This window comes from Anarrhichthys ocellatus, unplaced genomic scaffold, assembly GCF_004355925.1.
Source record: "Anarrhichthys ocellatus isolate YVR2014 unplaced genomic scaffold, GSC_Weel_1.0 scaffold11, whole genome shotgun sequence".
NCBI lineage: Eukaryota > Metazoa > Chordata > Actinopteri > Perciformes > Anarhichadidae > Anarrhichthys > Anarrhichthys ocellatus.
Window position 1 is genome coordinate 9702436 of NW_022280041.1, and position 23602 is coordinate 9726037.

Genomic DNA, 23602 nt, shown 5'->3' on the forward strand with positions numbered 1-23602 from the left:
TACAGTTGATCCGCCTTCTTCATAAACAGACGTAGCTTGATGAGATGCTCCTCGCATGGTTTCCTTGCGTCTCTCCATGAGGCACTAAGTGAAAACGAGGATGCAATTAAGAGACTTGGGATGTACCTATAGTATAGCATGTCATAGAAATTCATAGTACTACATTATTTCGGAATAAGTCATAGTACGGTAACATAACAGACCGTTAATATATTGCAATTCATGCTGCTCAGAAAAATGTCAGTGACCGTATCGCAGCACTGAAAACCTAACGATAACAAGGTTGCATTGACGGAGATGTTTTCACAGCAATATATAGATATTAGAGAAGATTATGATAGGAATTAGAATTGAATTGTGTTTTCTGCAAACAATAACAGAGTTTTTGACGGTTTACATTAACTTCTGGATATGCTGTGACATTGCCATACATACGTGCCTTATTCCTTCAGAAGCATTTATATTGACACTTTAGGAGAAAGGAATATAATGTGCTATACATTTCAGGCCATACTGCCCAGCCCTATATTAAATATAATGAGAGGTTGAATACCTGTTAACACTTTAAAGTATAGCAGCAATAGTGTCATCAAAAAATGTCTATTGGTGTCTTATGAGGAACAACACTGACTCTGGAGTTGTCACCAAGCAAGTTGATTGGAAAAGAATCAGATGTTTACCAGTCTCTTTTGGATTTATCAAAAAGTTTTTATTATTAATAGTAATATCACACAAATTCACAAAGTGTTTAAGACGTCTGGCTCAGTTTGGTGTGTGTGTATGTGTGTCTGCAAGTATGTCTGTGTGAATTCTCTAAACAGTGCAGTTATAAATAAAAGACCACAAAGAGAAGAAAAGGGATACGGTAATATTGCAACAGGAAAAATAGAATTCTCATTTTAAGAAGATAAAGAGAAGTTGTTCAAAGAGAACATTTAGCACCATCTATCCCATTATCATATTCAACAGGTATCATAAAATCATTAAAATCTCATCTAAAAGCCCCTACGTAATAAAAAAAATGACCATTTCTCAAAACACTTAATGAGCATACAAACACAGCATTCCATTAGTCATCTTCCCTACGTGAGCAGTGTGCCTATTGTCTACAGGAAATGTGGTGTTATATTCAAGATAAAGATATCATTTAATATATATCAGAAGAAAAAGGCAGGAGAGGCAAGCACCAGAGAAACAGCAGCCTCTACTCCCGTGGACACACAACCCCACATTTCAGTTCTTATGGAGCAATCGCTTACTATAAAAAAAATAAAGAGGGAAACAAAATCGCAAACTTGTACAACCCTTTTAAAAAAAGGGAGACCATTGATATCCAATAAATAGAAGAAACATTTTAAATTAAATGTACAATGCAAAAAAAAAAAAAATCCATGAAATACTAAGTCTGCATATTGGAACAAAACAATCAGAGGTACAACACACAAACACCAGATGGCAATGATTTTTTTCTTTTTTTTAAAGAGATGGAAGAAATAAACAAAAAGACCTGATGCGTGACAACTTATTATTCGCCAGAGGAAATTAAAGTATAATTCATACAAACAAGATTTACAACACATACAAGAATTTGAAAGACAAAATGAAATCTCCCCCAAAACAACCAAAGTCCTTAAAACCCGTATGTTTTGAAGCATTCCAAACATTTGTATTTTTTAAAATTCTTAATGCTCTAGAAAAATGTTCTCTATTATTAGTATTTTTCATTTTGTCTCTTTTCTAAATACAAGGCCAATGTGGTATATATCTAGGTTGATCTAGTTTAGAAAAAACAAATCAATAAATTATTTTTAAAAAAAGACAGCACCCCACAAAAATTGCAAACAGCATGTACAAATCTCAGTATTCAAGACGACAACAGGAAACAGCTGAAGTTCTCTGGTATTGACACAAACACCATGGGAACCATCGTGTACCCTCTGCAGTTTGTTCAATGGCAGCACCAGCTGCCCCCTTGTGGGTGCCTGGTTAAAAGCACCATCTGAGAGTAAACTGGTATTTTATTGGCGGCTTGGTATTTCTTTTTGTAAACAGTAATGGTGAGTAAACGTATTCAACTGGCTGTTCGGCAAGTGTTCGCAGTAGTAGCAAAAATGATTTTAAATAATGAAACATTAAGTTGAAAACCAAAGTGAAACTGTGTCTTTTGTCCTGGCTTGCAGGAGTTTTGGTTATGGCTGAGGAGACGCAGGAGGGGAGCTCTGTCACCGGGAGGAGGCCTGGTGAGACACAAAACAGAGACCAAGTCAGAAAGGAGTGACAAAAGACGTCAGGAGCATTGAACAGAGGCACGCGTCTGCTTACCAGATTGAATGAGTCGTATGTGTTCATGAGCTCCTCTGTGCGGTACTGCTCCAGCACCACTACGTTCGTCAGGTTGGGGCTCCGCTGACGTGCGCAGTCCTCACAGTGAACCACATATGTCTTCCTGCTGTTGCTCTCACTTGTCACAAACAACAAATTGAACACCTCCAGCTGTAGAAGAGATAATAGGTTAGGAAACATTCCCGGTGATTATGCTCATCATCAGCTTGGTCATGCTGAAATAGTTTGTCACTTGGAACCGTTTGCCATTATTGCTAGAAAGTGACTTTAATATGTACACCAAGGTTATGTAGTCTAGAACAACAGCCTTGCATTCTGAAAGGAAGTCAAAAGAACCTCCTTTCAATCACTTCTCACCCTTTACATAAGAGTTAGTGAAACAAACCTCAGATATATAGCTGATAGAGCCAACATATAAAATACCTTGCTTAGTTGAGACCTTTAGGTGTTTCTAATACTTTAGAGTAGACTAAATATCCAAAACCTACAGCCTCCAAAATGTTTAATAACCTCTGTGGTCATGAAGGTAGAATTCATAGCAGGCTTATTAAACTGCATTAGTTTAGCTAGATGTATCTAATAAACTGGCAAGTGACTGTGATAAACAGACTAGTAGCCACTCACGTCACACTCGTTGCAGTAGTAGGCAGGCTCCTCCTTGACCCGACTCTGATAAGATAACTTCTTCCCGTCAGCCACCAGTTGGTCCCGCAGAATCTGGATGTGCTTCATGGACTGCAGCAGGCAGTGTCTGGCGAAGGGTAAGAATACAAACAAATGTTTAAATCTTTTTTCATACAGCTTAGCGTATGTATCATTTTCAAATGGTACTACTTCAATCAAGGTTGTAATGTTGATTGTGAAGTGGTGCATCTTCTTAAACATTTACTAAAAATGATAACCTTTATGAAGCGAGATGTATTGCAGGGCTGTTCATTGGTTAGGTAGGTGTAACTAAGTACAGTTCATATGTACTCACTTGACCAGCTTGAAGGTGTCTGGGTCAGTGATCTTGACAGTGCGGGCTGCGTTCCAGGACACGTGAATCATGGGGACAATGGACTTCACCTTCTTCACTTCGTTCCACTCAAACCTCTCAAGGGCCAGCTGGTACTGGTAAGCTGCAGATACACGTGAAACAATGTTTTACAAAATACTCTCGCTATTGTTGAAGTAGTCTGTATTTGGTCACCAGATGGTGCACTCCTTACCATTGAGAGGGCCGACATTCCATGCGATGTTGTTGCACCAGCCAACGGCCTGAACCCAGTGAACAGTTCCAGCGTTGATCCACACCAAATCTCCAGGCCGCTGGATGAAGCGGTACACTGGGATGTTTGATTTGTAGAGGTCCTCCAACACTGGCCACCAGGACCCTGTCAGGTAGTCCACTCCATGCCTGAGCACATAAGTGGAAAAAGGTATGTTGAATCAGAATCAGCTTTATTGGCCATGTATGCGTGCGCATACATGGAATTAGACGGTTACACATTGTTCTCACACACACACACAATAAACATTAAGGACAAAGTAGAACAGAGAAACTAAGCATAAACATTTAACGTTTAAGTACTATGTACAATGTAAATATGAGCGCGAAGATGCAATATGTCTGATTAATTGTTCATCAGAGTGACAGCCAGCAGAAAGAAGCTGTTCCTGTGTCTGGTGGTTTTGGCGTACAGTGCTCTGTAGCGCCTACCAGAGGGGAGGAGTTGGAACAGCTTGTGTCCAGGGTGTGAAGGGTCTGCAGTGATCTTTCCAGCATGTTTCCTGACTCTGGAGGTGTACAAGTCCAGGATGGAACCAATGATTGTCTCTGCTGACAATCCGTTGTAGTCTGTTTGATCTAACAGGTTGTTCTAACCACACCAGAGGACCAGCTGTTCAACTTCCCTTCTGTACGCAGACTCATCACCGATGAGGCCGATGACCGTTGTGTCGTCTGCAAACTTCAGGAGTTTAACAGACGGGTCCTCTGAGGTGCAGCCGTTGGTGTAGAGGGAGAGGAGCAGTGGGGAGAGCACACATCCCTGGGGGGCGCTAGTGCTGAGATCTTTCCCGGCCTCACCTGCTGCGTCCTGTCTGTCAGGAAGTTTGTGATCTGCTGGCACAGTGAGCTGGCAGAGTTTGAGTTTGAGTATTTCCGGGATGATGGTGTTGAACGCTGAGCTGAAGTCCACAAACAGAACCCTTGCATATGTCCCTGGCGAGTCGAGGTGTTGCAGCATGTAGTGCAGTCCCATGTTGACTGCATCATCCACCGACCTGTTTGCCCGGTAGGAAAACTGCAGGGGGGGCCCTGTGTTGATTGTGGAGCGTTTCAAGCACGAGGGGACTTCACACAGCTCCAGTGATCGGTTGAAGATCTCTGTGAAGATGGGGGCCAGAACAGACTTTCAGGCAGGAGGGGAGGACACGATCTGGGCCCGGAGCCTTCCTGATCCTGTCTGTGAAAGAGCCGACCCACATCCTCTTCACAGATCCTCAGTGCCGGTGGGGGATCTGTTGGGCAGTGATCATCAACTGGTGGCACGCCACAACGTCCCAGCCAGAAATTCAAGAGGGGGAATTTTATCACCTGTAGTTGACTTGGCATGTTAGCCAGGTTAGTCAAGCTCAACTGACAACCATCATCTGTAGATGAACTTCAAACAGCATCATCCAAATATGTTGATAAGTGGAGCAAAACCAAAACAGACTACATGGCAAATCCGTCTCACCACAGCCTTCAGGCAGCCTCCCACTGCACATTCAGACTAAAGGACTGCAGTTAGTGTCTACTCACTTTTCACAGAAGTCACTGATGGCGTGCCAGTAGTTCTCATGGACGGAGAACCACTCACAGTCTCCAGGGCCAATGTTGATGTTCACCGAGCAAAAGTTATTGTTCTCCTGGTGACCTGTTGATTAAGGAAAGAATATTCTCACATATAAAGGTGTTTCAAACTGTGTTTAACTAAAGGTGTCTTCCACCTGTTTCAGACATTACCTGGCGTTCGGCTCCCTGGAACTTTCATGTAGAGCTGGACAGTGTTCATGCCTAGGATGGTGTGTCCAACATGACTCAGCATGTTTCCACTGGATGCCACACGCATAAACGCCGGCAGCTTCTGCAACTCCTGAAGCTGGGACTTCCACCTAAGCAAAGACGTCAACTTGTATCTTTAGTAACGTAGCATTAATATGCATGTATAAACAGATGTAGTACAAAGGAGCTGTGCTTGCTATGATCATGCTGCTGTATTGACACTTGAATACTACAATACTTTGTCACATAAATTGCTATTGTCTCAGGATGATCTATTAAAGTTGCTCACCTCTTGGGATCGGAGAGGTCAATGTTGGTGCCAAACTTAATTATCTTCCCCACTTGTTTCTGCTCACCACTGAGGAAAGGAAAACATTAGTATTATTAAGTGTTACTAACAATTGCATAACACAATCAGTGAACTTTGCACAACATCCTTACCTGCTACTTTCTTTAGAGCTGTCCTTGCTTGGAGTGTCCAAACTGTTTGAGGGCTTCTTCTCCTTCTCATCTTCATCGTCCTCATCATCGCTGCCTTTCTCCTCCTGGAGACACAAATCACATGTTTATCAGCTTTATCACAGCACATAAGAAACCATTAAACAAAATGTTCAGTGTACGGGTAGGAGAAGTACTAACAGTATCACTATTAGTGGCAGGGATAGTAGAACATAATTTACCTGCAGGCTCTCTTGGAAGCTGGAGGCCTGGTACTGGGCATACTTGGCAATGGTGGTGTGGGATCGACTGCTCTCACAGGGCCATGTCTGGCCGGTCCCGCTGGAGTCCCAGTTCTCATCAGCAGGCTGCTGTACCTGAGTCCTCACCTCCACCGCCTGCTCTGCATTAGCTTCCACAAGTGACTTTGTAGAAAACAGCCCCAGGTCTAAAAACAAGGATACATTGACGTTACAACCAATCGATGCAGATTAATAGTATATTGTTTGCAACTAATGGGTCCACATTTTAAGCAAGGCTATTTTAAGTAGCAAGATGCTTAGAGGCCAATTAATGCTCATTTTCAGGTTCACTCCTTAATGTTCAGAAACCCATTATTCTCATATTTTCTGTCTCTTTAAGCCCCCCCTCCCATGGGTTTTTGCATGTAAATAAATGTAATGCATTAACATACTGAGTCGTAGAGATCCAGCCAGGCCTCTGATGACAGTAACAGGGTTCTTGGGGTCTGTACAAAACTGCAGCAGCACAGGGGAGAAGGCATCCCTCTTACTCTCCAACTACAGAGAAGAAGAATTACGTCAATACACAGAAACCAAAACTGCTGAAGTCAATGTCTTCATGCACAACACATCACAAGAGTGCAGCACATGCATGTTTTTTACTGTGTGTTATAATGGATAAAATGTCAAATGAAAGACTGAAAGAAAGCTATTATACAGTATGTATGAAATATAGTGACGTACATAGATGCTGGGTGTAGGAGGGTTCAGTTTCTCTCTGGGAATGGGTTCATCTGAGGTCATGATGGGCTTGACAGAGAAGGCTGGGAGCAAGTAAGATTCTCTGAACTTCCCTTTTACTCTGGCCCCCCTACAACAGAAAAAACACAACATGTTGACAGGCGCAAACAAAAATAAACAAAACACAGGTTTCTAGTCCTGTGCGCGTGCTACCTGATGCAGTGGCGGGCCATGCATTTTATACCTGGGCCTTCACTGCTGTCCTGTAGTTGAAATACCATCTTATAACCTCATGATGGCGCCACGGCTATTATTAGTTTCTAGGGCTGTAACAATACACGTATTCGTATTAAACTGTTCGGTACGAGGCTTACAGACAGAGCAATACGTTTGAATAATACTAGTGCATTTGGAAAATGCAGAAGCTTAAATTGTGGGAAATATAATGTTTTCTGCGCTCACGTAGGAGACAACGGTCAGTGTGACCTCTGAACCGGAACAAAGAAAACAAAAAACAAAAACAGCTGGGGAAAACAACAGCAGCAACACGCATTCTGCTACACACTCGAGGGCACGAGCCGTTCAGATATTAGATGTAAAAAAACAAACGCAGTTGACTTACCAAATGCTGTTCACTTAAAGACAAACTCCAAACTTCCATATCTTTCAATTTGAACTCTCACTACTCCGACTAAGCCTCTGCTGTTAAGTTTCGTTTCACGATAAGTCATGTGCTCGCCCACTGACCAATCACAGCACACGCTGCACCTCACTGCAGAGCTGCACATGGAAACTGAGCTGCACGTAATGCTGACGTAATTGTAGGCCAGCTAGCAGGCTCTGGCACGTCAAAGAATACGCCCAACATGTCAAACTAAAGATCTGATTGGTTGAAGACTATGACAATCAACAATATCGTCCCCATTCACTTAAACTGCACATGGATTCACTTGTGAGTCTGCAGGCCTGGGCCTCTGTTCTTACCTAGAGACAGAGGTGAAATCTGATGGATAAAAGCTCTACTTAAAACAAGCTGCACTGGAAGCAGAGCAACTGAGGAAGACAGTAGCTGTGCAATGAGAAAATAAGATAATGGGAAAAATATTAAATTATAAAATAGCTATAACTTTGTGATTCTGTTTAGGCCAGCAGAGAAGGCCCTGAAGGCCCACCACTGACCTGATGGGTAATTATCCTTTGCTCAACACAAATATACTACTCTAACCTGTTCATAGAAATATGATATATGCCTAAAAAAGGCTACTGAAATTTCATATCAAGTATTTTTAGGACAGCCTTCCTCCACAGTGCACTTACTTGCAGGACCTGATGATTTCACTGGCAGAGTTCTTAATGGTGATGTCCTCCAGTGGGATCCTCTTTTCCTCCACCTCAGAGGCAATGAAGGTCTCCCTGTCCCCGCTCTCCACTTTGATCAGGCGAATCTTCAGCTCTTTGGGGGGCCCATCTGACAGCGCTTTCAGTTTCAAGAAGTCCGTTGAACCCAGCGAAGAACCAGATTCAGAGTCTTTTTTGTCCTCGGAAGATCTTTCTCCCGAACTTCTCGAGGTCCATTCTGCCTGCTCCCCTTCGCTGGTGGAGCTGGCACCGGACGCTTCCTTATGTTTCGTTTTTTCTGCGTCATAATGACCCCGATTCTTCTCAGACCCCTCCTTGCTCTGGAGGTTGAGGTCACCGAGAATTCTGCGATCTTTCTTTTCCTTGTGCCGCCTGTGGCTGGAGCTGGAATGAGTGGAAGAAGATGATGATGATGATGATGAAGAGCAGAAGGTCATCTCCTCTCTCTTTTCTCTATGCTTCTTCTTCTCTGTCCTGTCTTCGTGCTTCCTGCTGCTGTGACCATGCTTCCTCGTCTTATCTTTCTCTCTGTGTTCCTTTACCTTCTCAGGTTTGTGTCTGTCTTTCAGTTTGACATGGCCATCGGGTTTATCAAGCGGGTTATGGCTAGGAAGGGACTGTCTACTAAGCATGTCCTCGCAGCTTTTGCCTAATTCTGCCAGAGAAGACGCAGAGATAGTCGTCAACAGCTGCTCCTCTTTGATCTCCTTAATGGGTTTTAAGGTAGAAATACTCCTCTTTTGGGTAGAGTGTATTCTGTCCTCTGTTGTCTCTCCATCATCTCTCCAGTCATGAGCGTCCTCTATTTTCAGTTTTTTGTCTTCTAGAAGAGGAGGGGAGGACTTTAGGGATGGGAAAGCTGGGCTAAACGGTGGATTAGTAGAATCTGACGTCGGTGAACTGCCTTGCTGCTGGCGGCAGATATCGGGGCCCAGTGACAGCGATGAGGAATATTTGACCCCAAGCAGAGCTGATGGAGGGGGTCTCCCAAAAGGTCCACCGCGGTAAGCATACTTCTGGCTCTCTTGGACTGTTGCCAGGGACTTGAACATGCTGTTTACACCCGTTTGGTGGAGGTGGGGTCTTTGGGGTGGTGGAGAACAAGACGGTGTCTCAGAGTCCTCGTCATCTTCCTCCTCATCAACCTCACTTTTCGTCTGCTCGGGGAGGCCATAAAGTTTAGCCAAGTCGCTGTGGCGGTAATTGGTGTTCCCCACTCCCATGTCCATTGACCGTTTGGGGATCAGAGGGACATTTGAAGAAGGTTTAAAGTAGTCCTCATCCTCCTCATTGAGAGATGATGTTCGGCTGCAAGGGGATGCCAGGGAGCCTTGGCGACTGAGCACAGGAGGGCTAGCGTGCGGAGTGGATCCAAAGTCTTCCTGGTTGGGCTGATGCTTCATTGCTGGAATCAGGTCTGGGGCACTCAGGTAGCTCTTGATAGGCTGAACACAAGGAGTAAAGTTGTCAAGGAGACCTGTGGACCCAGCCTTTTCACTGTTATACATCTCCTCTTCCTTTTTAATGGACTCATCCAGCATAGCCATAATGTTAGCCAGACCATCGGGGAGCAGTGTGGATAACTCAGATGGCTCTTCCTCAAATTGGGCAGATTCAGCAGTGCAGCTACTGGCATTTTCCAAACCACTTCCTGTCATCTGCTGGTTTAGGATTCCCCTCATAGAGCTGGAGGATAATGGTGGTGTTGGGTTTTCTCTGGGAAAAGCCTGATACAGTTTGGGAGGCTCTCTAAGTGCCAAGGTGGGGAGAGAGTGTTTGCTGCTGTCTCTCTCCCTGGCTGAGTCTTTGGATAGGTTGGGTGCGGCTTGCATTGCCGGGGGCTTGTTGGGGTATACCGACTGGTTCATCCCTGAGGTATTGTGTGTTGATGAGGGGCTGAATGTCGTTCCGCCACTGTTGCTCCACATCTCCCTCTGCCTCTGCTTTTCTCTGGCATACTCTGTTTGAGGTGTAAGAGGGGGCGGCCGCAGCCTTTCTACAGGAGTAATGGTGGTGGTTGTCTGGCCTGGTGGACAGGGGAGTATGCCACCACGGCTGAGCCAGGGGTAAGGGGGTGAAGCCTGGGAGCAGGGGGGCAATGGACCTGAAGAAGGTGCAGTAACAGAAGAAAGGCGAGGAGGTGGGGGTGTTGGGGAAGTGTTGCAGGAGAACAGTCTCTCCAGATTTTCAATAGCGGTCTGCTCTTTGCCTTTTGCACTGCATAGTTCCTTCTCCCTCCTCTGTTCCATTCTCCTTTTCTCCTCCTCTTTCCTCTCCAACTCTTGTTTTTTCTTTTCCTCTTCCTGCCGCTCCAGTTCCCTCTTCTTTATCTCCTGCCTCTCTGCTTCTCTCTTCTTCCTCTCCTCTTCTTGCCACTCCCTCCTCTTCCTTTCCCGCTCCTTTTTCTCCCATTCTCTCTTTTTCCTCTCCTCTTCCTGCCTCTCCCATTCTCTCCTTTTCCTCTCCTCCTCCAGCCGCTCTGCTTCTCTCCTCCTCCTTTCCTCTTCTTGCCTCCTCTTTCTCTCCTGCTCCTGCCTCTCCCATTCTCTCCTTCTCCTCTCCTCCTCCTGTCTATCCAGTTCCCTCTTCTTCCTCTCCTCCTCCTTCTCCAGCTCCTTCCTCTTTCTCTCCTCGTCCCGCTTTTGTCTCATCTCCCATTCTTTTTTCCGCCTCTCTTGCTCCTCTCTGTCCCTTTTTCTCCTTTCCTCAGCTTGCATGTGACCCTCTAGCTCTGCATCGAGCTTGTCTAGAGCCTCTTCGATGGACTGAGGGACAGAGGTCGGAGCTGGTGGACGAATCTGGGGCTGAGAGTACGCCTGTGTCGAGGCAAACTCTGACTGACCCAGTCTGGAGGAGAGGGCTGGATGGGACGGCTGAGGTGCAGTGTTGGCAGTGGAGCGTGGAGCTGATTGGTATTTAATAGGAGAACCAGGAAGAGGATTTGAAACTCTACTTGTAATCACACTGTCCCCTACCCTCTGGTGCCGTGAGGAGAACAAAGAAGATGATGAGGAAAATGCAGGGGGTTGCTCTATTTCACCCTGAGCATAGCAGGACACCTTCCCCTTTATAGGGCGGGACTTGGTGGGTTCCTGTTGGTGTGGTCTGGGCAGCCCCTGCTGATTGGCAGGGGCAGTTTGGCCTCTCTGACATCCTGGCTGCAGCAGAGCATCCAGCTGAGAGGCGGTGCTAGTGACACCACGGGTGGAGGTTTGGGGTACAGATTCTCTTCCTCTCTGCCAACTGCTGTTACTGCTGCCATTGTTCACTGAGCAACCAGCAGGGGGCGATGTGGGCACCCTGGACACACCAGCCATAGTTACACTACTAGATATCCTGCTGTTGCTATAGCCACTGGTGGGGCAAGAGCTCTGGGATATGGGAAGATTGGCAGTGATGACAGGTGTTCGAGTTGAGTTGGTTGGGGGCAGAAGAGGGCTGACATGATGGTGATGCTGGGAAGGACCAGGAACACGACTATCCACGACGTGATTGTGGCTCTGCTGGCGCTGAGGTAGCAGCCCTGGAGGCCTGTAAATGCCCGACTCCTAAAGAGACACATACGAAACAGTTTTTAATTAATACTTTTACTAATAATTACTCTCGTAACGGTATCTGGGTTAACTGACCATGGCACTCATAACTGTAGAAGAACAAAATGATACAGCATGAATTACTTATACTCACTGCAGAGTGACTGCTGGGCCTGCTCTGGTATCTCCAGGCTTCATGGAGCCCACTTTGCAAATGCTGAGGTACTGAGGTGCTGCTGGCAGGAGGAGGTGGAGGAGGAGGTGGAGGACCCTTGTGCCCCAGCCCTGGATGAGGCTGGAAGTGGCTGTAAGGCACACTGCTGCTGCTGCTGTTGTTGCTGGTTGCAGGAGGGTTTGCTGGTGACGATTGGGCATGCAAGTGTTGTTCTCTGTCTCCCCTGGTTGGGGTTGATGCCGTGTGAGAGGTAGCTTGGCTGCCACCTTGGATCCTAAAAGGAGGGCCTCTCTGGTTGTGAGGACCACGAGGCTCCATGGCCTGGCAGGGTGGAGCTTGCCCTAGCTTGGAGCTGGGACTGGGGTAGGACGAGGGAGGGGACTGCTGGTTTACAGCCTGAGGTTGGAATGCATCTTTCTGGAGCTGAGGAGCACATCCGTGGTTGTAGCCTCCCGGGGAGGAGTTTGGTGGAGGGGAGAGGTTTAAAGGGGTGGAGGAGGCAGGAGCGGACTTTTGGCCATAGTTACCCATTCCTTGTTTGTTGGATTCCTGTTAAACAAAAAAAGCAACAGAGGAAGATAAAGAGTACTATAAAACCAACAGGATCTGATCAATTTTGGGCATGGTGTATTTTACAGCACAGCAAACAATACTCTTTGTTAGGTTCAGACAGCTAATAGAATCAATACACCTTTATGACACCATTCAATGCAATACAGGTTTCCCCAGTGATTAAGGTCAATAGAAAAAGATGAACCCCTGGCTTCAAGAGCCATATATGTAATGAAGGGATATGTTCTTACTGTTCGGAGCTGGAACTCCTGCGATTGTGGGTTGGTGCGGTCAGAAGTCTGTGGCTGCCAAGGAGTGCTGTTCTTGTGAAGGGGGTTCCAGAAGGCAGCTTTTGGAGGGAGGTGGTGCATTGATGACTGATGCTGAGATAGCAAAGACTGGCCAGGGAAACGATGCAGACCAGGATGGGATATCTGCCCAGGGAGTGAGACATTACAATATTTAACACTCAAAGGCATGACTAACAAGGACAAACAAACTGTAGAAAAAATGTATAGTTGAGGTTATAAATTCCCACTCAGTGTGGCTGTTTTAGTGTAGCAGAAAAAAAGTTAGTTTGTTCCATTCTGATACCTGATCTGAACTCTTTTTCCTCTTGCTGGGGCTGGGACAGTCCTCTACAGCTGGGCGGGAGGATGGGTGCATGGATGGTGGAGGAGTGTGCTGGATGACGGAGTGCTCTCCCAGTGGAGGGCCTGGTCTCTTTAGCTGACCCCCTACCATCTTCCCTGGGTAGCCCCTCTGCTGTAAACAGAGAAATGAAAGGGTCAGTTCAAAAACAGTCCATTGCTGAAATATTTAGCCGAATGTCAGTGACAGAGGGTCTGTCTGGTTGCAGCAGAAATGACAGCCAGAACAGAGATTGTTCTATCTCTAAATGGATGATGAAACATGATCACAGCCAATTAGAGAGCTCCTACCTGGTGCACCTGAGCCCACAACTCATCTCCCAGCAGTGGTGGACCCCGGGGAACATGCTGCTCTTGGGGACCCCCAAACTAAATCAGACAGTAATGACAGCACACAAAGTGTGATCAGAGCCATTTTCATCTTTTTTTTTTATTCACCCGTGAAAAACTGGTACATAAATCCACTATTGTATCACCTGTAGCATTGTCACTCACCTTCAGCAGTTGGTTTGGTCTGATGGGGGGAAGATGGGGGTTGGGGGGAGGGCCGCCGCTTCCTGCATAGCCTCCATTATGGAGACGAAGTGAGTGCTCATTGGGCAGTGGCACAACAGGGTGTCCTTGAGGAGGGAGATGGGATTCATACAGCTGACCTAGTTGCTCCCAAGCTCTGTGGGGGGGTGGAGGGTGAAGATGATGAGGAGGTGGTCTCTGCTGCTCCCTCTGCAGACCTGGTAACATTGGCTGTGGGAGCTCAAGCTTCTCACTTCCTCGCATGGGTCTGGACAGCCCCAAAAATAAAAAAAAAAGTGAAAACAATATTACAACAAACAAACAAAAAAACAGATCTAAACGACAACACAAGCTTGCTTCATCGTGTCATTTGCTGAAAACGAATTACTCTCTGCTTTCTAAATTTAGTTCTTTCGCTGATGATTCTGTGCATGACTTACCCATTACTGAAGAATTTACTGGGATGGTTCAGTCCACCCATGGGACCAGGAGGTAGATGGGAAAGGAGCTGGTGTTGGTTCATTCCAGGTGAACACCTGATGACACACAGTACAGTCAGATGACTTTTTCTAGCGGTTTTTACACTATGTTTGTAAAGTACATTCAATGGTTTACTTCAGTTTGGCTGTAAAAACTGAATTAAAGGCTGTAGCTGATGGATTAAAGTTGGAGAGGTTTGTAAAAGTTTGTTTGTATATGTTGTCATGGCCACAGACCTGGCAGATGGCTGCCAGGCGCGGCCGCCCACAGGAGCCCATGGTCCCCGGTTGAGTCCGTCCAGAGAGAAGGAATCCCGTGTGCCACGCCCGCCAAACTGCTCTACTGCGTGATGCATCCAGCCTGTGGATGATAGCGACACCATTATGTAGCTACTCACATTTTTTCATACAGAAAAAAACAATGTGGAGTAGCAGGATAATCAAAGCTGCTGAAATTCAATTTGTATTCATTTAAAAAATGTGAAAATGACCCGAAGCTTATCATTGAATACCTCTATGTGTTGCTGTTATAAAGCACCAATATCGTTTCAATGTTATGGCCTTCATGTTGGCTTTGTGATCAAATGACAAACTTGTCATTATGCAACAAGGTTATTGCTAGTTAGCTCATCAGAATTATAGGCTGTACCCAAAGTTAATGAATTTAAAAAATTTTCATCACTACTCTAACTTATTTATTCGAAATTGCATTCTTGAATTTAAACATATTTCCACATGTATTGCTACATATTTCTATAAACTTAAGTCCTTTTTAAAGGTTATATAATAGCAGTATGCACTGTGTATCATAAACTCACAACACAACGTCTGTCGTTGAGTGTTATTAAAGTCAATAAGAGAGCTGCTACTCACCAGACTAGCTGTATCTGTGAAGCCCTCCACTGCAGCACAGAGAGGGCCTCACTCCAACACTGAGAATATCTGTGCTGTCCGACTCCTCAGTCTTAAGCACCAGGAACCCAAAGCCTGTTAACTACAGAGAGAGAGAGAGAGAGAGAGAGAGAGAGAGAGAGAGAGAGAGAGAGAGAGAGAGAGCCACTATGAAAATGAGCGAGACACATTGAAAAGTCAATAAATGCCAGTGGGCTCTCTATTGAATAGGCTTGTTGGTGCATGTATATGTGTACGTTGGAGAGCAGAGAGGGGAGGGTGTAAGTAGAATATAGGGCAGGGGAGAGCTTCCTGCGACTACAGGGACAACCTGCACAAAACCCTTAATTTACATCTTTATTCTCACCACTGGAATCTCCTGATTCTGCTCTAGTTTGGTTATTTCCCCCAGCAACATGAGAATAAGTTAAATTCTCTTGAAGTCTTAAATGATGGTGGATGTCTTTGTCTGTAGCTGGCTGCTATGAGTCAGTCAGCCTGTAGGAGGCGCCAGTAAGCCGGTCTGCACAGAACAGGATTATTACCGAGGCCCAGATGGCTCAGTGGGGAGCTCACCTATGAGGACAGACCTGGGGTTACTGTAATCCTTACCATGGGCCTCCTGATAACAAGAGACAGAGGGAAAGACTAATAGTGAGAGGCCTTGGTCACATGCCAAGTGTGTGTGGTGTTGGAGGCAATGCCAAGTGTGCAAACTGCATGGTCGTGTCAGGCTTGTGCTGATTTAGTGCATGCGAGAGAGAATGGTGTGCTCTCTTAAGTGGATAATTGTGTGTTGTGTGCGCTGCAGCACTCAGAAGGGTGTGTGCATAAAGTGTGCGTGCACGTGCATGCCCAGTGGATACACTAAGGTTTAATCTCATTACGGCAGGCGTGATGGAGAGGGAGAGGGGGGCAGCAGCGACAGACGGTCTGAACAGGATGGAAAGATAGATTAAGGGGAAAAGATGGAGAGCAGGGAAGGGATGGAGGGAGGTGGAGTGGAGTGGAGAGTAGGAACGGTGCCATGAAAACGCCCACACACCTTCCCACACAGACACACACACACACACACACACACACAGGGAGACGACACAAAGGAAAGTGGTTGAGGGGAAAACACATAAAAGAAGCTGAGAGATAACTCCCTCCCCTCCCTGCTTTTTGAAACACCACACACACACACACACACACACACACAAAAGACAGAAGCTGTCAAGATACAAAGAAGTCCGTGTCTCAAAGTACCTTGATTAAAAAAAAAGAGACCCCTAACAAAACCTGAGAGGGATGTATTCGCACCTACGCATTCACCACTGTTGTTACAAACAAGTCTTAACACATGAAATCAACTAAATCCAAATGTTTTATCATCTCTGTTAAAATGATTGTTGGATAAAAACGAATCTTCCAAAAACAGCAATATCCTCAATCTCCTGACTACTTTACTCTAATTTGGATGACACCAATTTAAAGGTGACAAGACCATGAGACAAGGATATTTGATTTGTGTCACAGTGGGAGAGAAACGTAAAAGTAACAAGTTCAGTGGCAAGAGAAATGAAACATGGAGCGAGAGAGAGAGAGACATGCACACAGAGGTTATGATTCATTTCTCTTGCTCAGCACTCTTCCACCAGTTTTCCTAAATTAGCTCTGGCCATCCACGGTCCCTCTTCCCACCAGTTCCTCTTCTCTGCCTTTCTTACTCCCACTAACTCTGGAACTCTCTGTCTCTATTTAAAGTAGGGGATATTTCAATCGCTGGATACTTTTAGCTTGTCAGGAGTGGTGCTGTGCTATGACACACAGACACACACCACCCTCTCTATCGCTTCCCTTCCGATTTGCGATCATCATCCAGCAGGCTCTGCTGCTATGTGAAGATAGGCTGGCGTTCACTGTCAAGGCTGCACACAACATTCTTTAAGACAAACTGATACTAACACACACACACACACACACACACACACACACACACACACACACACACACACACACACACACACACACACACTGGTGCTGAGCATACCTTTTAGAGTAGCACCAAGTTATTGATTCACACTTGTGTTATGTCTCGGCTCCGGCTGCCAATCAACTCTCTTGGGTCTCCTCGACCCTGAAAGACAGAGAAGACAAAACATTCATGTCAAGCTGTCATAAAAACAATGTGAAGCCACATCAAACAATGTACTCGGAGGACTGATGATATACGACGCCTTCATTTAATATAATTCAGGGCGGAGGGTGGTCTTTGCTTTCAATGTGGACCAAAAACCCCTTTGTGCTGCTGCTGCTGCTTCTCCTGCGTCACCAAACCCGCCTGACTTCTGAGGTGACACCTGGTTTCAGAGCACGGTGAAAAACCTGAGGGTGGCGAAGGGGTAAATCAGCAGGGAGGCTGACTCAATGGGAGCGCAGGGGGCTCTTGTTCGCTCACTCTCTTTCTCTTCCCACGCAGACACGACGGTGAGACTAACTGTGCAGCTTAACAGTCGGGCAGACACACAAACAAGGCTGATCTCGCTCTAACAGGAAGAGCTGGGCCAGCAACGTCAACTATCACATGTGAAAGAGCAGCGCTGGGGAAACGGTAAAATAGTTAAACACATGGCATAATGGAGAAAAGGAAAGAGGGAAGGAAAGTGTGACTTTGAAAATAGACAAATGAAGAAAGAGAACTCTAGCAAGAGACCAAGTCGTGACTGGGACAGGGACGCAGTGGCGAAGTTGTAATTACCACTTTTCTACAGAGTGTGTGTTTATGTCTGTTGTGACCAAACGGTCGTCTCTTACAGTTGCTACCCTGGCTATCACATTGCTCACAGCCGCTCTACCAGCACAGTGTGAGAAACTCAGTACCCTGAAACCAGAGCGTGTACACAGACGGCAGACAGTGTTACATACCAGCCTAGGTTCTATCTGATGATACCAAAGTGATGAAATGTGGTTTCACCGGCTATGAGATAGTGTTCAGTACTGTATGTGTATGGAGGAAACAGTGAGAGTGTGTGTGAGCGAGCATTACGTATTACTTTTTTCGGGGAACCCCCCCCGGTGACTCAGCGCCCTGTGAGAGGACTTACCCCAAACCGCTGGCCCTCAACTCCGCCCTCCTGGGACACCACTTACAGTCAGGTGACCGGGGGCGTGTTTCTGCACCGCTTCAAATGTGACAACAGCGGGGAATTCTTGGACTTCGTGATGTCATTTCGGCTTCCTATTCAGTGCGCAGCATGGGTTGAGTGTGTATGTGTGTTTGGATAGACAAACAGGATGTGATGATGAGCTGCGGGGGGTCACGGCCGAGAAAATAATCAAACTTCCAGAGTTATTCAAGCGAAATGACGAGGCAAATTCCTGGAACCTGTCGATCAATCTTTTGATTACCGTCAGGTTGTTGTCAAATCGGAAAAGTTAGAATTTAATTAATACAACTATTATTCAGCTTCAGCATGCTGCACACGCTTTAGTCACTTTCACCTCAATCTAACCACAACAAGCTGTAGTGTTTCTCTGTACAACAGAGTACAGTCAGTGAAGTCATTTAAGGACTTTTGTTACCGTTTTGCTCGTCTCCTCAGTGAAAGTATACACAGCTGACATATCCATCAATTTATACCAAACAGATGACGCAATTCACCGTCAAAAATAGCCCCACGGTACATCTTCAAGTACAATCTCACACTGACACAAGACATCAAAGAGCTGCTCATGTCAACACACTCCCTCACTCAAAATAAAGGAGCACCTTGTGGCATCTAAAGAAAACACACAAACTAAATAAATGAATCCACCATGATCCCATGTGACACAAAAACCAGAGGCATACACTTGTGGCTGTGCACGGGGAAACTTGCGTAGTCACTACTAACAAATGGCTGAAATGAAGATGTTTAGATGACGTCTGTCTCTGTGCAGTAGACTTTAATTTATTCACCCACACTCCTCCCTGTCAACTACTGGCCTGCTCTGGTCCCCTGCTAGACAACCACACTGAGGCCATGAGAGGAACATAGAGGGGACGCAGTAACTGCAAAAAAAACCTTCTACTTAGTGGTGGTAATCAATATTACGGGTAAACATACAGTGTGCTGGAGTGACTATATGACAACCCCCCCCCCCTGAGGATGAGACCACTGACAACTAACAGGCAGCTGGGGAGTGTTACTGTCCTGGTGAAGTCACTGTAGAGTCTCTCTTATGAGAAATGACCAGATAAGGCTGGGAGAAGTGGCAGATAACAGAAAACTAAGCGAGGGAAAAGTTCTGGCAGCGATGACTTTCTGGCAGAGAACGAGGGAAAGGCCATGCAAGGTCCTGTCTCCGTCCCTCTCTCTCTCCATGTCTCGTTCTGTCCTCCCTCGCCCTCTATAGAGCATTTGGTCATTACATAACCACCCCAGCTAGATGCATTTCTCTCTCTCTCTCTGACACACACAGAGGAACACCCAGCCTCTGCATCCGTCCCCCCCTCAGCTCGTTGCCAGGCCCCCGTGTGTGTGTGTGTGTGTGTTTATTTGTTTGTGCATGTGCAAACGTCTGTGCATGCTGTTCCGTGACGGCGATGCAGTCTAACTTCATCACATCCACATCCTTACACAATTACACACACACACGCGCGCATGCACACGCACAGAGAAAATCCGAGTTGCTCCAGCCATCACACACAGGGCAGGGTGGGTCAGCCGAGGACACGGCAAGCAAACACTGTTCCTGCACACTAACACTGAGGCATCCGACCTCCATGACGGACGATTATCTCCTGCAAGCATCCAACCAAACAACACAACCCTCCTTTCAGGGTGAGGAGCTCTGACCGAACCTTTCACCCAGTTATACCCAGAACGTCCACGCTCAGCAGCATGCCAGCACACCATAACAGGCCAGATAAATGCTCTTATTTGTCTTACTTTGGCTCCTCTGGCTTATATGTGCACTCCCTCACATCTGCTCTACATCCAGGCCAACGCACGGGGGGAGGAAGATCAGAAATATTCACATTTTGACTGCTGGGTTGCTGCTTCCAATATCAACATTTAGTCGATTTGGAACCACAGCGATAAGCTTTAGGTTAGCAACTACTGACAAAACACAGTCTTGTTTTGGCTGTTGGTGTCACCTGTCGACCAGACCTGATTTCCGACCCTTAGTGAAACACTTATGAGAAACAGTTGCCCTACATTTTTATCTGTTAGTGAAAAAATAAACAGGACGAGGAGGAAGGGGGCTGGTAGAAAAACATGAAATCAAGAGGCCCCATTTGTCTGCTGCAGTCACCACACTGACATCTGGGCCTGTGAATGATAACACACAACTGGGTTAGTGTGGCGCATCGCCGTTTCTCACTCACAGATCAGATGCACGTGTGTGTGTGACGCTAAAGAGAAGGGGAACAGAGCTCGAAGGGGAGAGGAAGCTCTCGTCACAACCGCAGGAAGTAGGCCTCCCTAAGGGGTGTGTGTGTGTGTGTGTGTGTGAGAGAGGCCATAAGGGGGCGGGGGCAGGGGGTTTGAAGGCTGAGGCTTCCTGTTGCAAAGATATGAAATGTATGTGTATTTTAGTGCAGCCGCAAAATCTTTCTGATTCTAACGAAATAGATGAAAGTGATCTTATGTGACTTATGTGACTTATGTGAAACGAGGAGAGTCAATTCAGAAACCCGGTCAGTTTCACTCCTAAAATACACCTCAGACACACAGTCATCCTGCGTGAACGGCACATGTGGCCAACTCATGACTAACACAAGCCTCGTCAACACAAGCGAGACAGTCAACTGACTTTAAAGCCACTTACTTGCCTCGGACCCTGGGTGTTAAGTGAAAAGCCTTGTCTGCTCTTTTTTTAGCTTCTGGTAAAAGAGAATGACATATGATGGCAGTGTGTGTGTGTGTTGTGTGTGTGCGCGCTGGATAACCCCTCCCAGTTACTTGTGCTCCCCGCTTCATTCTCACAGGAACTCTTTGTTACAGAGGAAACATCAGTCTGGATTTCTCGACACACTTGTGTGCATGTATCCGTCTGTCTTGAGGTGCTTTGTGCGTGTGCGAGACAGAATAAAAGAATGACTCAACACCTAGCTAGTAACTCTAAAGAAAGGAAAATGGCGTGTAAATCCCGACAAACCGGAAATCTAAGAGGATGTGGGCGACAACTAACAACTGACGGTGACTTGATTGTCGTCACTCTCGATTTCCACACTTGAGCAACCTCAAAAGCCCCCAAACATTTCTGTTTCTGGGTGATGATTTCCAATAACAAATCGAAGAAAAGCTCAGGACGAAACAGATCTTCATACGGCCTCTTTTCATAGAAAAAACCTCCCCAAAGTCAGAACTGCAAAATCCCCCTCCCTCCTCCCTCCAGGTGATTCTATTCCACACACACACTGACTAGCTCAGAAATGCACTAAACAAGACAAGAGACTCTGCTCCCTTGGTAACAGTTGCCAAGGGAACCGATATGGCGTCTCCACAAACAGTTATTAAAGTAAGCTAGAGAGGCAGCGATGGACGGAGAGGAATTCATATTATGGTTCATAAGAGGTCTTTACTGATCAACATGTTTACTGAGCTACAGGCAGGCTGACCTCATCCTCTTCCTCCATGGTCCACAACATAATGTCTCATCAGCCGTCCTGTGTGTGTGTGAATAACAAAAAAACAACATGGACATGTGTGTGTGAGGCCTATCTGCATCAGAGTTAATGACGGCGTGCGCACAAAGTGGGTTGATTACACACGGATCATTTCGGACTTTATCAGAACAACTGTGACGCAGACTGAGCGCTGTGTGCTCATTCAGTCCAGAGGCTCCAAGGCCTGTTTATAGATTCCTCAGATAACAATGTTGTACATCTTCTCTACCATGATGCACTCAGGCCTACTCGCTGGCTGAGTTATCATTTATTTTGGTCGCGGTGGGTAATAGTAGTCACAGGCGGTGAGGGGAGGTAAAAAAAAAATTAAGGAAGGAAGAAAATTCTTTCCACGGCGTGCGAGTGTGTGTAACTGTGTGTATGAGTCACACACACACACACACACACACAGTGTGTAGGTTTGCACCCTTTCCACCGTGGCGTCATCATCATCAATGGCAAAGAGCCAGAGATAACAGAGAGGAACTACTCAGAGGGAAAACTTTCCCTTTTTCTCTCACTCGGCTGAATAGGCAAACAGGATGTAAACACCCCGTTACTCTCTTACGCAGCTCTATTTCATCTTGAGACATTATGCTTCTGTTTTCTAGTATCATTTTTGAGTCTCTGTTCAAAAGGCTGCCATGTTTTACATCAGTTTATTTGCTTGGCCTGAGGCTGCCATTGAATAAGTTCAGTCTTTAGCTTCTGGACTGAACAATACTGATCTGTTTTTCCCTTATTATTCTCAGGTCTAAAACACAGTCCAGAACTGCATATAGAACTTATATTTATAGTAATGGATTCGTAGTATTAGTAGTATAGTAAGGGTCCTTACTATACTTACTATAACAACTTCCTGTTTTCAGGGGTCTGGCCCACATTTTGAGAAACCGGGATCCGCAGCAGTCAGACCAACACTGCAGTGTAGAATTCCACACTTGGTTGACTGACTTGTTGCCCCCCTGACCAAACTCTAAAGCCCAATCGCCACACTCACCGACTTTGATACGCATTCCAGCAAAGTCCGTGAGGGTTTAGGGCGGTCCCACTGTCAAACCGCAGAGTGTTTGAGGGCTCTCTCGCAGACATTTTGAGAATTACCCACAATTCATAGCAACGTGACGTTAAACAGTAGAAGCTGGAGACGTAAGAAAAAAAAAAAAAAAAGGTAAACAAAGAGGATGGCACATGGGTGTTCAGTCTGGCATATTACATTAACACTAAAATATTAAGGATTAAAGATGGTACATAAAAACAAAGAACGCAAGCAGAAACTATATTACTGGTTTATTCACCAACCATTTATTTTCATTTTGTTATTAAAGCCGTTTTGACAAAAGCGAATAAATAGACTATTTTGACAATTAATCTGGAAAGCCTGGAAGACGTTTAAATCGAGGATTAAAAAGTATAAAATAAATACCTTTAATTGTATATAACATGATATGACATTCGTATAAACACCATTTCAAGCTCTTACAGTCTTTCACACTCAATCACTGGCGACGTCAGATAAGTCCCTGAAGGTTCAGGGTTCAAGGATTAGGGGGACACCGGGCTTGAAGAGGCTGCCTGGACAAGCTCGGCGTGTACTGTACATAATATCTACAGTGTAAAAAGGGGAAATTTGAATATGCCCCTTTACATGTTCAGTGTCTCCGCTGACATGAAGGGTCGGGAAATTCCTCAACTGGTTTCCAACCATTGTGGCAGCTCACACGTAGAAGAACTTGTGTTTTAACGCCTGACCTGTTGGGGTGTGTGGGGAGTGTTTGAGAAACCGTCAGCAGGGCAGATGTTGTCCTGCACCTCCCTTATTTCCCTCTCTCTCGTTTTGAGTTGCTGGAGGAGAAATGACACCCTTTACTGGAAAGGTTGCAACAGCCCGGTGTCACACAAACAGACACTTCATTATGACACCCAATCACTTCCCCCACCTGCTTCTCTTTGAAACACACGCACGTATGAACACACACACACACACACACACACACACACACACACACACACACACA

At 45.8% G+C, this 23602-nt stretch overlaps 2 protein-coding genes across 2 annotated transcripts; both read right to left on the bottom strand.

The window, feature by feature from the left end:
* Positions 1 to 687: 687 nt before the first annotated feature.
* On the bottom strand, positions 688 to 10455 carry kdm6ba (lysine (K)-specific demethylase 6B, a). Its single transcript, XM_031850815.1, has 13 exons — positions 8113 to 10455; positions 6799 to 6925; positions 6507 to 6612; positions 6055 to 6260; positions 5816 to 5919; positions 5664 to 5732; positions 5336 to 5484; positions 5132 to 5246; positions 3555 to 3742; positions 3323 to 3464; positions 2968 to 3094; positions 2323 to 2493; positions 688 to 2237 (listed from the first exon to the last, which is right to left on the bottom strand). The coding sequence occupies exons 1-13, from the start codon at positions 10401 to 10403 to the stop codon at positions 2223 to 2225; spliced, it is 3810 nt and encodes a 1269-aa protein (XP_031706675.1). The 5' UTR covers positions 10404 to 10455; the 3' UTR covers positions 688 to 2222.
* Positions 10456 to 10480: 25 nt separating this feature from the next.
* On the bottom strand, positions 10481 to 23595 carry LOC116385468 (extensin-like). The gene is made up of 11 exons (XM_031850965.1): positions 16980 to 23595; positions 14930 to 15050; positions 14294 to 14417; positions 14018 to 14113; positions 13560 to 13845; positions 13356 to 13433; positions 13009 to 13179; positions 12666 to 12848; positions 11842 to 12411; positions 10666 to 11702; positions 10481 to 10487 (listed from the first exon to the last, which is right to left on the bottom strand). The coding sequence occupies exons 3-11, from the start codon at positions 14410 to 14412 to the stop codon at positions 10481 to 10483; spliced, it is 2547 nt and encodes an 848-aa protein (XP_031706825.1). The 5' UTR covers positions 14413 to 14417; positions 14930 to 15050; positions 16980 to 23595.
* Between the last annotated feature and the right edge of the window lie 7 nt (positions 23596 to 23602).